This window comes from Gadus chalcogrammus, chromosome 11, assembly GCF_026213295.1.
Source record: "Gadus chalcogrammus isolate NIFS_2021 chromosome 11, NIFS_Gcha_1.0, whole genome shotgun sequence".
Lineage (NCBI taxonomy): Eukaryota > Metazoa > Chordata > Actinopteri > Gadiformes > Gadidae > Gadus > Gadus chalcogrammus.
Window position 1 is genome coordinate 7,313,859 of NC_079422.1, and position 17,176 is coordinate 7,331,034.

The following is a 17,176-nucleotide window of genomic DNA, read 5'->3' on the forward strand; positions in this document are numbered from 1 at the left end:
GGCATTTAGCAGACACTTTTATCCAAAGCGACTTACAATGAGTACATTTGTCATAAGAAGTTCAACAATATATCGCTGTCGGTACAGAAAGGATGTTCATAGAACCAAGTGCAAGTACAACAATCGCTAGGCTAACCAATTCCCCGTGTTACAGCAATGATAGCAGCTACTGCAGTTGCTGGACAGTTAAGTACTATAATACAATACAATACAATACAACACAATACAATACAGTGTACAATGGTGGCCAGAAGGGGGAGGGTGGCTATGCAGAGTCGAGGTGGACTCTAAGGTGAGTCTTGAGTCTTTTTCGGACGATAGCACCACAAGCAATGTCCAAACAAGATGACATGTATTCACCCATCTTCACAAACTGTTGCCTGTTATGTAGATAGCTCCTCCGCCAGTTTAACATAACCCCACTGATACCATACCGTTCTAATTTATTGATTAATGAGTGACACCAGCTGCATAATTCTTTTGGTCTAAGAATTTTTGAATGATTTTTTTCCACTAGCTCAATGACTGCTAATGAAGTGAATCGGTTGGGTCTGAATCTATAATGGCTGTCAGTTAGTAAATTGTGCTTATTGATGAATTTGTTTAGTCTGGCAGCAACGAGATTTTCTAAGATTTTTGAAAATTGAGGAAGCAGTGAAACAGGCCTGTAGTTTGTGAAGTGGTGTTTGTGTCCAGTTTTGTACAGTGGTATGACTTTTGCAATTTTAATTTTTCTTGGGAATTTACCAGTTTTAAATGATAAGTTACAGATGTGCGTAAGTGGTTTTGCAATTCCCAGAATGACATGTTTAACTATTCTCATGTTAATGTCATTATAGTCAGTATAAGTTTTGTTTTTACATTTATGAACAATCTCTATAATTTCACTCTCTTCCACTGCTGTTAAAAGCATTGATTTTGGATTAATGTCTATGAAATCATAATAATTGTCATCAGATCTCACAGAAACAGGGATTTTTTCAGCCAGTATTGGTCCAACATTTACAAAATAATTATTGAAGCCATTAGTGTAACTGCATCATCCATATTATCAATAGTCATATCATTTTCAATAAAGTCATTTGGATAATTAACTTGCCTGAACCATTTCCAATAACGCTAATTAATATATTCCATAGAACTTTAATATTGTTTTTATTATTATCTAATAATTTGCTGTAATATTCTTTCCTACTAATTCTCATAATATTAGTTAGCCTATTCTTATATTTCTGATTTTCATTTCTTTATGTATTCTTTATAGAGAGTATTTTTCTTTTGACAGGCATTTTGTAATCCCTTAGTTATCCATGGACTGTCTTAATATTACAATTTTATTGATTTATGTTATTGGAAAATGTTTATAATCCAACAATTTAATTACCCCTAAGAATATTTCATATGCTTTATCTTCTTCATAAAATAGTTCCCAAATTTGATTGATTATTTCCTTTTTTAAAAGCGTTCATTGACTCTTCTGTCCGTAGTCCTCTGTACTTGAATGTACTCTCCCGTTTTTTCCCTCTTGTAGTCGTTATTGTAAACAATAAACACTGGCAGATGGTCACTGATGTCCTTGATCATTAATCCACTTATTGTATTATTGTCTATAACTTTTGTAAATATGTTGTCGATCAATGTGGCACAGTGAGATGTTATCCTGCTCGGTCTGGTGATTTTTTTGGATAGAGGCTTAAACTGTACATTGTATTGATAAAGTCTTCAGTTGGTTTGTGTTTATTGGGATTAAAAGAAATCGCCACAGATAAACATGACCTTTTGCTTTGACATTGTGTAATTATTTTCCATCCATTCATTGAATATATCAATATTGGAACTCGGTGCTCTATAAATACAGCCAATAATTACGTTATTTTTTCATGCAGATTTCAACAGTTAAACATTCTAATAAATTAGAATTTATTATTTCCGATTGCAGTTGACGTTCCATCAACCACCTTGCAATTAAGGTTTTTGCCCAAATACACAGCCACACCTCCTCCAGTCTTGTTCTCTCTGTTCCTGTAGTTCAGTTCATAGCCTTCTAATTAAAAATCCACACCCTTTTCAGGGTTGATACAAGTTTCTGATATTGCAATTATGTTAAATGGTTGGGAAAATTGACGTAGATATTCCTTAATGTTGTGGAAATTTGCATACAGACTTCTACTGATGAAATGAATGATTGATAGTTTCTGATCTGCCTTATTGTTCTTATTGTACTGTTCATCTGTGTAATAGCTACAGTCGGGATTGATGTTAAAGAAGAAGTTATTTTCCGGGTCGATATTGTCTTCCATTTGGGTCATAGGTACCGGTATAATGTCTCCAGATGTTGATGAATGATTTCCTTCAGAGTGTGTCATGATTGTGTAGGTTTATTAATGACTTTGTTTGCAGTTCAGACTCATTGAAACTTGTCCCGCTCTGCAATGTCTCTGATCACCATCACTTTGGCCTCCTCCGGTGTTCCGTTCAGCTTTATGAAAATTTTGCAGTTGGTTGTCCACGTGGATTGTATTTTATTTTGTTTTTTGATGAATCGTGCTTTCCTGGTAATTTCTGCATTCCGTTTTGTCTGCATTGATGCAGACGTCTGTCCCCTTCAGCTGCCTGCCTTGTTTCAGTACTGCAATTTGTTTTTTACGGTTCACAAACCTCATTATTGCAGCCGGTTTGTCTGTGTTGTTTTTGCGGGGCAGAGGGTGACAAGCCTTGATGGTGTTACAGTCAAAGTCGATTGCCTTTGACTGTAGGAATGCTGCCACTTGTTGCTCAACAGACTCGGTATATTCACTGTGTTGCCAATTGCGGTCAGGTGTCGAGGCCTGTGCGTACGAGTGAGTGGTGACTGCCTGCATGAACGCCCAAGGTTTTATTTGGAGCCCCGTTATGATTACATCGTTCATCCTTGTGTATTGCTCCAGGTCTGACACTCTGCTTTCCAGGAACAGGATCTTCTTGTCTTTCTCTTCATTCTCCAGCCTCAGCACCTTCACCTTGGCCACCAGGTCAAGGATGGATTTCTGCTGCAGCCTGACAGAGGTAAATTCTCCGGAGAGAAAGTGAAGCGACGTCTTTATGTCGTTGACTTCCTCTGTGAACCCAGTTCACAGAGGTTGTTTTTCGGTGGCATGTTGACGGCTTGTTGCCAGCAAAGAGATGTTTATTTTCAAGTTCATCTGTTGCACAGGAAATATTGGAGGTTTGCGTTCAAGGGTGAAGCGTAGAAGTTCCAGGGTCTCCCTAGCCACTCAGACACTCAAGAAAGTGACGGACGCTGTTCTGGTGACCCTGGCATTGTCAGAGATTCGGATCTTGAACTATTCTGACAATTGGCTGGTGTGCACACCCTCAGAAGCACAGGCAACCAGAGACACTCAGATTCTGCTGAGTCACATTCTGAGTTTCAGCCTCTCCCTCAATGTGGAGAATAGCTGTCTCTGTCCCTCTCAGACAGTGACATTTATTGGGATGTCGCTGTGACCGATGCTCATGAGGCCTCAGCTCCCTCAGGTGCAGGCAGAAAATACTGTGTAACCTCAACCGCTTTCGGTTGCGCCCAGGTGTGTCAACCGATGGCGGGCCTGTTGACCACAATCTCTCACCTGGTGCCCCTGGGATTGCTTCATCTATGGCCGCGGTATTCATCCAAAGACGGGCAGGCAGTGACGCCTTCCGGTGACACCGACCTGCTCTGCACCCCTCTAAGATCGCGTTCGCTACCCTTCTTGACGGACAGGGTGGGTTTGATCAGGATCCATTACATGGAGCTGGTGTGCACCGACACATCTCTGGAAAGTTATGGGGAGGTACACAAGGGTGTAACGGCAAGCAGTCGCTGAAACCACCACTGGACTGGTCAACATTTCAACGTGTTGGAACTCAGAGCTGTTCAGCTGTCCCTGTGTTGATTTTTGGCACATGAGGGGGCGGACAACCCAACATCTACCATCATTGATCGCTGCAGATACCAGTTTTCTGGACACGACTGAGAACTTCTCAAATGAATGGAACTTCCAACACCTAACGTCATCACACCACATACAAAGCAATTGCAAGCCTGACTCTTCCATTAAAATAGCCACCACAATTCTAAAGTAAGCAGCTATGGCAAGAGAGGACTAGAGAGCAGTACTGGCATGGATGAACGATACTACGGAGAAACTTGACACATCTTCCCGCTCGGCGACTCATGTCCAGAGGCACGAACACCCACCTCTCCAAACACCTCCTCCTTCAACCTTTGGTAGTGCAGGGGGTGATCAACAAGAAGCAAACTGGCCATCCAAAAGCCGTCATTATGCAAAATACCCTCGACATGCCAGTGATATTTCAGGGAGAGACAGTCCAAGTTCTTCTACACCCCAACATGCTACGCAGTGCGTGGTCAGTTGGCATGTGCACTGAACACATGAGTGACAGGTCATACAACGTTCTTTTGAATGAAAAATGTCAGAACATTTTATTAGACATGGTTTTTTTTACATAAATAGCTAATAAACTTAGTAAGCTAATAATAAAAAAAATAGGAAATATAGTGAGTTATTAATGTTGTCCAATAGTTAGAAGTTAAATTGTTTAAGCAACCATGGTCTAAAAAGTGTATGCAGCCCGCCGGCCACATTAACAAGAAAAGAAACCCAAAATAGCTCAAACATGTGAAATGGTCCAAATCAGAAAGTGGTTCTTCAGAGTCTTGAGAAACATACAATAACACAAAGCAAAGGGAAGTACAAAGTATTTGAACACACTAAACATCCCCAAAAGCCTTCAAAAGTGTGGCACAAAATGCAAGGATGAAATGAGATTTATATATTTCTTACTTAATCTTAGCATATTAAATCGGTTTTCGCCATATTTATCCTATGAGAATATATATATATATATATCATTTTTTAAATTCTATTTATATTTTTTATTTAATGCATAGAAAATAAATTATATCTCAATATATTTATGTATATATATGATATTAAAGTCAAACAGTTGTATCCCGCTCTTTCTTCTTCTTTTTTCGTGGCACTGTAACCTGGGAATACGTGACGTCATCCTCCTCAGCATGTTTCTCATTGGATGAAAGTGTGTTTTCGACATTACTGGTTGGTTGGTTGAATCCAATGCCAGTGTACACCAGATCCTAATGGGAGAGGGAGCGAGAGCGGAAGAGAGAGAGAGAGAGAGAGAGAGAGAGAGAGAGAGAGAGAGAGAGAGAGAGAGAGAGAGAGAGAGAGAGAGAGAGAGAGAGAGAGAGAGAGAGAGAGAGAGAGCGAGAGAGAGAGCGAGAGAGCGAGAGAGAGAGAGATTGTTGCTCTAATTGAAACCTTAACATAAATGGGCTAGTATAAATTTCCAATTCCTCTTCTCAGGATGTATTATTTCACACACACTGTCGGAAATCATGGTTACTTTTTGGTCCCTATTTTAACGGTCTGAAACGCAAGTGAGAAGCGCCAAGCGCAAGTAGCTTTGTGGGCGGTTCTATGGCGATGTCGCTAGATTACCGGTGCAAAAAATCCAAAAAGGGTTGGTCTGAAGCAGCCTAATTACCCGTAGGTGTGGTTTGGGCGTAACGTGCAATAAACCAATGAGAGTGCCAGCTCCCATCCCCTTCAAGAGCTATGAGCGCTCTGACGAGTTGATAATTTGACAGCTTGAAATGGCTCAGTTTATGGCCAAATAACATGGCCTAATTCACACATGGAATAAGGTTTTCTTCCACAACTTCAGAAATACTGAGTCCTCAAATAGATTTCGGCAAAGAAAACTTATATGATATATGATATGCGGTCACTGTGGTTCTATTTAATGATATATGCAATACATTATAAAAATCGTTTCTTATCAGTATTGTATGCATTATCGTTATCGACTTGTGTTCCTAATATGCATGTGTCCCCCCGTTAATAAACATTGCCATGGACTGTATTATGCGTTGCGTGTTTAATTTGCGTGTGTTTAAACAGATGGACGCACACACGCATTCATTCATTCTTTTTAACACTCACTCGCGGTAAAACAATGTTTTCTCACGATCAAATACTCATCAATCTTAAAGGTTATGGCCATGTACACAATGTCTGTGTCAAGAAAATATGTGTTTGATTTAAAAGTACAACTTAATAATTTAGTTCTTTCCCAAATAATTTACCAAGAATGTGTGGCTAGGTAGATGAGAGCATGTGCGAGGTGCACAAGCAACATTACGCATGCGCCCTTAAAATAGTATCTGAACAACGCGCCACTGACTTTAAACCAGGTATTTCCTGGTTTGTGGCGCAAGTGGTTTCTGAAACTGCAAAATAGCACCAGGCAACGTTTGCGCCAGAACACGCCTCCTCCTTTTGCCGAACCGCCCCTTGGGGCGCAAGATCATTCCCTATTTTACCGATGCGTGGCGCAGGAGGGAAAAGAACGCTCTGCGCCAGTTGCAAACTAGCAACGACACATGCGCCAGTGATTAAATCAATTGCGCGGGATGCAAGATAGGGCCCTTAATCTGTTAGCCGCATGTAAAAATAATAATTTCATCACGCACACCAAAATCATATCACCGAAAAAAAGTCTGCACAAAATAAAACCAGCTGTCAGCGTTTCTTACCTCCTCTCTTTTAGCTCCAGATGCCCCAGTTGTCTCGGCTCCGCTTGTATCTGAACACAAGATATTTAAGTAAGGCAAGCATTTAAGATAAGGAAAAGGGAGAAAAGACAAAGCTGCACTCACCACTGGGGACTAGGCCTATCTGGTTGAGAGTTGTTTTCCTAGAAACACAGCAATGAACAGAGCTGAGGTCAATCATTCATCATTCATCAGCTTTAAAAGGCTACTTACATTTTTTACAAGTTACTAATCTATAATCTATAAATTATAAATAAATTTACAATTAAAAAAAATATAAGATAAAAAACAATTCAAGCATACATTTTATAAATTGTAACTGCTAAACTAGATTTCAACTGAAAACATGTGAACACAAAAAGACAGACACGCACGCACGCACGCACGCACGCACGCACGCACGCACGCACGCACGCACGCACGCACGCACGCACGCACGCACGCACGCACGCACGCACACACGCACGCACGCACGCACGCACGCACACACACACACACACCTTTTTCGGACAATGGCTGCATAAGCCAACATGATTACTAATGATAATTTCACAGCTACAGCCATCACTATTCCGATCAGCGCACCATATGACAGCGGCTTCTGGTCTGTGAAGAAAGACACGCTTTTGTTTATGTCTGGGTGAGTAATTTAAGACAATGGTATCATAACATGGCATAACATTACACATGTGTTCTATTGTTGTATTATTAACTCCTCCTACAGTTTTCAAGGTATCGACGACAATCTAACTCTAAAACATTGGGCAGTTATTTGTGAAAATGTGCAGTAAAACATCTACGCATAATTCAGCAGATATGAATTTTCAATTCACATTACCTTTAGAGTACACACATAGAACCCTAAGTTAGTTGTGTCCATAAAGGTCACCAACACGTCTGCCACAAAGGGCCTAACCCTAACCCTAACCCTAACTTAAACCCTGTTTGACAAAACATTTTCTAGTTTGCTGCACCCGCCAGCCTTTAAACTAGAACTAGCTGACGGCCCCACATTAACCAGGTTATTGTATCCCTCCATTGTCTTCCTGTTAGATTCAGAATATAATAAAATATCCTGTTGAGTACATATAAGGCTTTGCATGACCTTGTCCCCAGTTATATTTCTGATCGTTGCCCTGACCCTCTGGAACCACCTCATCAGAAGGCGACTTTTTGTTGACTGAGCCACTGCCCCACTATTCTGGTAGCAATACAACAAGGCACTTGAACTTTCTAACACCGACACGTTGACAGATTGCATTGAGGTCCTCAGTGCCAATAAGGAGTGGAACACTGAGGAAACCTCTTTGCATAGTTTATTCCTTGGCAAAAACAAAAAAACACTACAGTCAACAAGGCTATCTAACGTAAGCAACTTTGGGATCGTCAAACTACGGCGCACTCAAACTCCACCATTTAACAAACAATGTTTAATACAATGCAAAAAAACACCCAGTTTACCAACCTGCATTGTGTAACTTTTATGCTGCAGCTTTTGATTCCATTAAAACCATCACTTTTACTGTAGCTAAAACCCAAGCCAGCAAAGATTGCTAATGGAATGCATAACGTACATAGAGCAGCTTTAAAAACCAAGAATAAATTACAATCTTGCGAAAAAAACGAAATAGATCAATATAGCTGACCAATAGGTGGCAGAGGCCACAAGTAAAGAACCCCTGACCAACTCTCTTCCAACAAGTTGTAAATCGTATTGTTCATTGATTTATTATTTACAGTCATTATTGATAGTATTGTTGATGAATTAATGTATTGCTATGTAAGGCTTTAGCAACATAGTACATTTAATTGAGAGCAAGAGATAATATTCCAATAGGTATATATAGATGGTGGTGATTTACCTTGAACTACAAGTTGAGTGTTTAACTTAAAAATACCACTGGGGAAGACGTTGAGGCTGCAGGTGTACTGGCCCCTATCAGCCATCACTACCTCTCGGATGACTGCGGAAAAATCATGTTCTGAAGAGTATTTTAAAGAGAATCTGCCCTTCAGAGGACTGTCAGGAATAGATACATTCAACGGTGGTAGATAAATAAGAATTTGTTTCGAAGTGTTTTGGACCACATAATCCCACTGCATCTGGGTGAGTTTGTTTACTCCTGGGTTTGGGAGTTTGCAGGGAAGGATGACATAAGAGCCAGTGTATCCCACCACCGGTGGAGGAATGACGATCTCTTGTGCAAACTGGGGGGCTAAACAACATGAACAAACATCACCAATAATGAATAGATTCAAATAGAGGTAAATATAATACAAATTAAATAGGCTAGGCCTATACAAGCAGGCAATAAATACAATAGATACAAGTATGAAATAAATAAAATAAATAAGTATGCTGTTGATTACAGACTGGAGTAGATATATTTTGAATGTATCGTAGTGATCAACTGGTTTGTAGCAAATAGAAAAACAAGAACACTAGATCAAATCCATAAAGTCAGGAGTATAATTCATCACACTGATAAATTATGATTACGGTGACCACAACCGGGTGTTACAAGACGAACAAGGTGAGGTAGCAAAAGGGTTAGAGAGCTCTCAAAATAGCCTGACTAAGAAAGATAAGTAGAAACGTGCAGTAGGCACGTTGATTAGACTTTTAGCTGGTCTCCTAGTAGGCCCAGTTATAATGAGTATGAACAAATCAACTAATGCTTTTGATGCTTAGGTTGATTGAGACTTTCAATTTCAAAGCAAGGATAAGTCACATTTTACAGTCAATAAGCACAAGAATATTATTAAAGCCAAAGATTTTTACATATTCGACAATCATAACATTAACCTGGTAGGCTAAATACGTATAAGAGAAATATAGGTTCATAAACTGTTCATTTAAGAGTAAAGCACAAAAAGTCAGATGTAAAATGACTACATTAGTGACAATATTGATTATGAAGTGAAAAATATCAGCTAGTTTGGAGCTAGTCTACTCACCTGGGGGTAGAATTAAGAAAACCAAGACAAAAAGTCGCCAGCAACTCTCCATGGCCAATAATGTTGTAGAATAATTTTGTAGAATGAATGATAATGCAATGATACTACTTAGTTTTGGTCCGTTTATGACAGCTTATAGCCTAGAGAGGAAGACAAAGTCACGTGAAGAATGAGAGAGAGAGAGAGAGAGAGAGAGAGAGAGAGAGAGAGAGAGAGAGAGAGAGAGAGAGAGAGAGAGAGAGAGAGAGTGTGCACGGTACAATCAGAACTAAATGTTTTCAGTCAGCCAGTGAGTTCCAATTTAAAAATTAATCACGCAAACAGCCTACACGAGAGTAACCAAAAGCTTAGACAGCCAGTGTCATCAATCACGATCATCTATTTTATTCCAAATAAATATCATAAATATATAAAATAGCTTACAACTCGAGAGACCATCCTCTATTGGAAAGATATCATGCACGTATGAGTTCCTGCAATGATTCATTCTAAGGAAAGAGGAAGTAGACAGACCTCTCACGAGACTGTGCATGCACAACAAGTGGTTTTTGAGGGAGAAAGTATCGCTCTCTCTCTCTCTCTCTCTCTCTTTCTCTTTCTCTTTCTCTCTCTCTCTCTCTCTCTCTCTCTCTCTCTCTCTCTCTCTCTCTCTCTCTCTCTCTCTCTCTCTCTCTCTCTCTCTCTCTCTCTCTCTCTCTCTCTCTCTCTCTCTCTCTCTCTCTCTCTCTCTATATATATATATATATAATGTTTAATTTGGGGCCTGAACTCTAGCCTTAGAGAAATCGATTCACAATACATCATCAACTGTGAATTTAGTGAAAGGAATTTCATTAAATTCATCAAAAGTCACTGGAATGAGATTGGAAAATGGCCATTAGACCTATCCACCATGGGGAGCTGTGGGACCGCTCTGTGAATATTTTGAATACCTGCAAAGAAGGGGGTCACGCAGCATCGTAACCCTGAGATGGCCAAGGTTGGGTGTGGGGGTCCCATTCAGGCACTGGAACAAGGTTGTCAAGTCTCAGGGAAGTAGTCTCTCCAAAACGGCTTTATACAGCACATTCTGATTCAACTAGGTCTCGCAGGCCACACTTCTTGTTTTTTGGGCGTGTAAAGACAGCTGGTCTTTGTTTTGTTACTTCTGTAGAGCTAGAGCCACCAAATGTATAATCTTCAAAGGAGACCACAGGTCTGGTGGGGTCCCCTTTAATGCAGGAAAATTAATCTCCTCATATATTCTTTTCATGAGGTACCCCAAAACACATGTATCGTACTTTTAAATCAAACATTTCATGAATGGAAGATATGAGATAATTGATGTGTTATTGATTCAACTTTTTTATTAATTAATTATTATGAATTTACTGATATATTAATGTTTTCATTCAGAATGGGATTGTATATGGTGGCGTTGGAGCCCCTCTGGTCCAAAGAGATGTGATATCATGTTCCTGTACGTCCGCGTGACATGACATCCTCCTTCTCCATCATAAAGACAAGACTTCAGTGTGGAACAATCTATGGAGAGAATTTGTAAAGTTATGTTTTAATATTCAGAACCAAGAACACAGGATATCTAATGTATTGAATGTTAATATCCCGATCATGTTTTCATGTGTCCCTCCTTTGGTCGTTGCACTCACCAGCCGTGTCAACACGTCAGTAGAGATTCTTCCACGTTGAGAGATAAGATCAGCAATAGTGTGAATGACCAATAGGGGGCAGAACCGGACGCTAAAAAATAGAATGTATACTGTATTGTCATTTCAATTTAGAAAAAAAGAAGAAGAGAATTACAACAAAGCAACCATAATAGTCAATTTTCACATTGGTGTCATTGGAGAAAAAACACAGCAGTCGCTCGTAACAATACTTATTGTCTGCTCCTCTGATATACCAGGACACAGCTAGTAGACGGGTCTTCACGTAAGGCCTGATTATGGTTCCACGTCGACGCAACACTTGGAGATTACTGCCCCACTTGCGGACCCTCGTTGCGTCCGCCGCAAGGGCCTAACGTGAGCCTCACAAAAATATTAACCTTCCGTCGACGCAACGCAGCAGCAAGGGCTGTGATTGGTCCGCTCAATAAAACCCGACGCAGAACCTAAACAGGTTCAGGACTGCGTCGAAGCGTCTACGTGGTCATTGCGTTGCGTCGACAATAACTGAGCCTTTGGTAGTGTACTGTGCTGGTACATCCAAGGAGTCGACCGAGCCTAATGAGTAACACCTGACGTCTGTCCTACGATCACGCCTCTGTGTAAAGGAGTGGAAGCAAACTCCCAGTAGACATCGACGATCTAACCGATACCGTTGACTTGAATCAAACCTCACCTCTCAAGTTTATGACTGTTGAATTCTGCAGCTTGGTCACCCGGTTGTTGACCGTGCAGGTGTAGTTCCCCGCGTGGCTCTCCTCCATCCTCTCCACGACGTAGGTGGAGGTGGTGACTCGTGTGTCGTTGCCGTCCAGCGCCCAGCGGTAGGTGGGGGGAGGGACCGAGTCGGCGCTGCACCTCAGCAGCACCCTGATGCCCAGCGCGGCTTCTCTGGGTCCCGCGATGGACATGTTCTGTGGCCCGTCTGCGGTGGAGGGGGGGGGGCGGGGCCTTTGTTACAGTGGTTTGGTTGGGTTCAATTTATTTACATGAGAACAAACCACACATCAAATCGTGAATCATCCCTGTTCAATACGTAGGCTACATCCTCAACACATCGTATATATCTTATGAAATACAATGTTAATTTGTTAATTGACATCTACACGTCAGCATGGCCACCTTAACAACACACCCACAAGATTACCAAATGCATACCTTATCAGGCATCATCACTACATCAGGCAGACCTTAATAATTAACAACATCATGATGATGTCACCACTTCATCATGCATTCCTTACTAACTACATCGTCATGACATCACCTCTACCTTAACCACTGTTTTGAAGGGTACTATTTTGCAATGCGTATGGATACCTATGTGACGTCAGCCATAAAGTTGACTCAAGACTTGGCCGCCGCCTGGTAATATTTCCACATAACACTACAGCAATCCTCATCACCTCTACATCATGTGTGCACAACTAACAACCACATCATGATGACGTCAGCACCACATGTTTCCCGTGTACGTTTCATTGTTGGGTGAACTTCTTCTTTGATCAAACAACCTCATCCATAATCCCTTATTCAGCAGAGAGAAGGCCCTGTACTCACAGTTGACCGTGAGATTGTACGCCGCGGTCATGGCGCTGACCGCGTTGCTGACTCGACACTGGTAGTTGCCATGGTTATCGCTGAGCACAGGATTCATGTAGAGCATTTTGGCGTCGGCGGAGAAGGTGACGCGGTCCTGGGAGGGGAGGAGGGGCCGGCCGTTCTGCATCCACTCCCGGGTGCTCACGTTGCCGGCAGCGGCGTCGCACGTCAGCGTGGCCGCGCTCTGCCCTGCGATGAGGGTGGCGGAGGAGGCGGGGTTGGAGATGGACGCCCCTGTTATGGGCGCTGTAACCAGCAGAGAGGAGACAGCGTTGTTACGGCTCTGTGGAGCGATTACATGGGTGGCTCATAGGCTCATTGTTTACATGATTTTATGTTGATTTGCTAAGCCAGACAGTTTTGTACACAAAAGCTGTTTCAGTCCAGTTTAAACTGTTGCATGTGTGTCAAATATTGAATGAATACTTCCCTTTTCTGCATCACTGCATTTCCTTAAAATTTCTTATTATCGATGCAAATTCCTATTTTTTAACAAATACCCCATCCTCTTGACTAAAGCAAACATCTGTTAAATGTTCCCGTTTGTCATTTGGTTTAGGTAGCCATTATGATTGACTTCCCTCCAGGATTGCAGAGTGGAGTTTTTTTTCTCCAGCGAGAGGAAGTGTAGGAGTGTAGTTCCTTTACCCAGAGGCGCCGTCCACGGGAAATCACAGGTGTTGCTCACAACACTATTTATGGCTTTGTTCCTTTGATGTACAAGGGCACAAAGTGCATGGTCAATGTGTGTTATCTTCATTAGTTAGTTAAGTGCACTATTATTCACACATAAAAATAGCAGACCCATAATTGGTGTAATGGGCGCCTCCTCTGTTTGTCCTACAGTAATGCCTCTGGGACAACGGCCTATTTGCTGGCGGTGTAGCGCTCACTGCTGCGTAACGCCACCCACATGTCAAGGTGTTCGCTTCCAGGATAAACGCACACGTGTCAAGGCCCGCCCCACCGCCTCACCGTACACGTTGAGCTGCATGGTGCCTGTCTTCTGCTGCTCCCCGTCCGGAGTGATGCTGACCAGGTAATCCCCGCTGTCCCCCAGCACCAGGTCCCGCAGCTGCAGGGAACCGGTGGTCCGGTCCAGGGTCACCCTGGCGGCATAGGCCTCATCGACAACGTCGCTGCCGGTGACGGTGTAGGTGATGAAGTTGCGCCCTCTGAAGCTCCAGCCCACGGAGATGAAGGGCCGGGTGGAGGGCTCCAGCGTGGTGCTGAACAGGACCGCCCCGCCAGCGGCGCCGCTGAGCGGGCCCGCGGGTAGGATGCTCCCCCCCACACACATCCCTGGAAGACAAGAGTCCCGAGGGAGAGCCTGCTGAAGCTTGCCTGCCAGCGGTGCTATGGGGGCCTGGATGAGGGCTCCCCATCTCACCGCATGGAGTCAGGAATGCTCAGGCTCCACATTCATAAAATCTCACATAAAGATTACGGCTGAAGATAGTTTGGTTAGATTAAAGGTTATTCCCAATGTGTCATTATAGTAAGGTAAGGTAAATATAAGCACCTGATAAAACGAGGGACACTGTGGCAATGATGTGGTATTCCATGGTGAAGACTAAAGGTCCAACAACGGTTTCCGTGCAGGTTTGTTTTTAAAGTCAAACATTTCTCAGATGTCTCTGGCTCTTTATATGGCCGAGCAAGAGAGGGATCAAACCTCCCCCTTGATGAGTAACAAGGAGGCCGCAAAATGATGACCAGACCACTGTGTACATACCACCAGTACACCCATGGCTATAGGAGCAGTCAAGCATACAGAAGGTTGGTTCCCCAAAGCTGGACTAGATTGGTTCTGGAGGAAGTGTCGGGCCATTAAGTCAATGGCAGCCATTCATGTTTTGAACACATACTGATCGATCTTCTATGTGGAGGAGTCTAATGCCTAGTCTTAACTAACATTGTTAGACATTCACATCCGACAGAACCGGTCCAACAAGTAATATGCTAATGTAGTCAAACAGCCCTCTGACAAGGCTACCTTAGTTGTTTAATGTTATCGTTGGTACCAATTTTCAATAAGGTAACTTTCGTTTTCTTTTAATTCATATTAGCTAATGCAATAATAAGGATTAAATAAAGATTAACTAACAATTTACTTACAGTTAACTACTTATCTAGTAATCATTAATTGACGTAAGTTAATGCAGTAATAATAATTATTATATACCATTAGGGGTTAGGGCTAGGTTTATACACTTTAAATTAATGAACATGAACACCAATACCTTAGTTAACATGAACACCATTAGTAAATGATTAGTTAACTGCCATTAGTTAACTGAATTAACTGTTAGTCAATTGTTCGTTTATGCTTATTAATGCATTAACTAATGTTAATGAATGTACCCTTATTGTTAAGTGTTACTGTATCGTCTGTTTGCCATGTTGGAGCTCAATGATCTCCTTTTCAATGGGAGACTTGGCCATGCGCAACAGCATTCAATTTTGTATAAAGTGTTCTATGAAGTGTAAAATGTTTCATGATTTACCATAATTCGTAAAGAAATACATTTTAAAGTAATGAATTCCTCTTGAAAAGTAATGCACAACAAGCCAGCAGAGTAAGTTATTTCAGTTTGTTTAATTAGACTAGATGAATGTCTTTTAAATGAATGACCAGGAGTTTGTCTCCTAATCACATTGAAGATATGACTAAACTACTGAAACCAAAGCCCACAAACTTTATTCACACAGAGGCTAAAGTGCTAGTAAAGATGCCAGTTAACTGAAGTATAAAGATCTTGTTTGTATTGAGCCGTATCATTCGTGGGCCAGTTCTTTCCAAAGGATATTGTGTGTTCAATTTATGATGCTTTTAAGTGAGTAGGTATGGAGCCTTTTTAAAGTGCTTTGCTTAAACAGAAGCAGCCGACCGTGGCATTCCAGATGAGGGTGGATCAAAGAGCTTGAATGTCAGCCCGGAAGCACTCCACACATCCAGCAGACTCCGCGCCTTCAGGCCCAGGTCATGCGCCGCCACAGCCTCCGAGGGCAGGACGCTGGAACCAGGCCTGCCCATCCTCACGTGTGCACTTCACACATGCTTCTGGAACAACAGACGTTGTGTGGACCTATCTCATAGTGATAGCTATGGTGCTAGCTAAGTGTTTTTTTTCATGTAAAACAATAAAGACATCCAATAAAGACATCCATACCAGTGTCACTCAGGACGTTTACATTTGCACTTACACTGCCTTGGTGAGGGGTGTTTTGAGTCCCCGGGCAAGGCATTAATACTGCTTGTTTTGGGTTAGATTCCCTGGGTATAGCATTAAAATACCAGGGTAAGGGTTCAATGCCCTGGCCATAGATTTAACACTAGGGTTATTGGTTCAATACCCTGGGCCTAGCTTTAACACTACTACGGTTAGGGGTTCAATACCCTGGGCATAGCCTTACCATTTTGCCAGGCTAAGGAATTCTATGATTCCCTGGACAAGGCATTGACACTGGCGTCTGGTTCCCACTGGGGCCCACCTATGATACGAATGTTTGCGTCAAAGTATTGTGTGAGAGGCTCTGCATAAACGTGTCCACCAATCGGCAAACACAACAGTGTAGAATAAAGGGTCCTGATTGGCTGGAGTCCCTTGTTCCTGTTGAACTCCTGGCATACACAAGCAGTTTCACCCGTCAGTGGGTCAATAAGGAGGATGGATCTGTTACATTTTTATTTGGGATGAGTTAAACTCACAGATAACAATGGACTACTGTAAACAGACAGTTTAACTGTTATCTGTTGCCCCAACCCTGAGTAACATTTGCACAAATACGGATCAGTAAGGCACTAGCTGTTGACTAGGAAGGAATGTTTATGGTTGATGTCTGGCGGTGTGGCGGCATTGCGTGTAGACTATGACATTTACTGGAACCGTATCATATTGAAGATTGCAATCAACTGAATACCCCTCCCCCTCAAACACATCTCCCTTTCCATCGACTTAGGAGAAGCTACGTTGGCCTGTAATGTTCCAAAATTATGAAAAGAGTAGCAAAGTGCCAAGTGTTGATGTCCCTTGATATATTTTTTATTTACCCAACCTAAGTTCCTTTAGGTCGGGTTGGAGTCCCGACGTGGGTACCAAATTCCTTAGGGTCGGGTTGGAGTCCCGATGTGGGTACCAGAGAGACTGTTGATGATCTTAAATAAGTTCGTAAGTTAGTGTAGTAAGTTAGTGTAAGCTAGCCTGTATAAGATTACAAGTTAGAAGGCAGGGTGATTAGCATTAAAAATAGAGCCGTTTGTCCAGAGCCGTTTGTCCATTATGGGCTACTATAGAAACATGGCGTTGCATCATTGTGGGCTCTGTGG

At 42.0% G+C, this 17,176-nt stretch overlaps 2 protein-coding genes across 2 annotated transcripts; both read right to left on the bottom strand.

Moving 5' to 3' along the window:
* Window positions 1-4,460: 4,460 nt before the first annotated feature.
* LOC130391484 (nectin-3-like protein) lies at window positions 4,461-10,053 on the bottom strand. Its single transcript, XM_056601648.1, has 7 exons — window positions 10,001-10,053; window positions 9,578-9,717; window positions 8,482-8,835; window positions 7,120-7,225; window positions 6,725-6,762; window positions 6,602-6,651; window positions 4,461-5,140 (listed from the first exon to the last, which is right to left on the bottom strand). The coding sequence occupies exons 2-7, from the start codon at window positions 9,627-9,629 to the stop codon at window positions 4,982-4,984; spliced, it is 759 nt and encodes a 252-aa protein (XP_056457623.1). The 5' UTR covers window positions 9,630-9,717; window positions 10,001-10,053; the 3' UTR covers window positions 4,461-4,981.
* Window positions 10,054-10,953: 900 nt separating this feature from the next.
* On the bottom strand, window positions 10,954-15,883 carry LOC130391669 (HEPACAM family member 2-like). The gene is made up of 6 exons (XM_056601897.1): window positions 15,793-15,883; window positions 13,822-14,148; window positions 12,805-13,092; window positions 11,921-12,169; window positions 11,227-11,317; window positions 10,954-11,101 (listed from the first exon to the last, which is right to left on the bottom strand). Exons 1-5 carry the CDS (start codon window positions 15,881-15,883, stop codon window positions 11,235-11,237), a joined length of 1,038 nt encoding a protein of 345 aa, XP_056457872.1. The 3' UTR covers window positions 10,954-11,101; window positions 11,227-11,234.
* Between the last annotated feature and the right edge of the window lie 1,293 nt (window positions 15,884-17,176).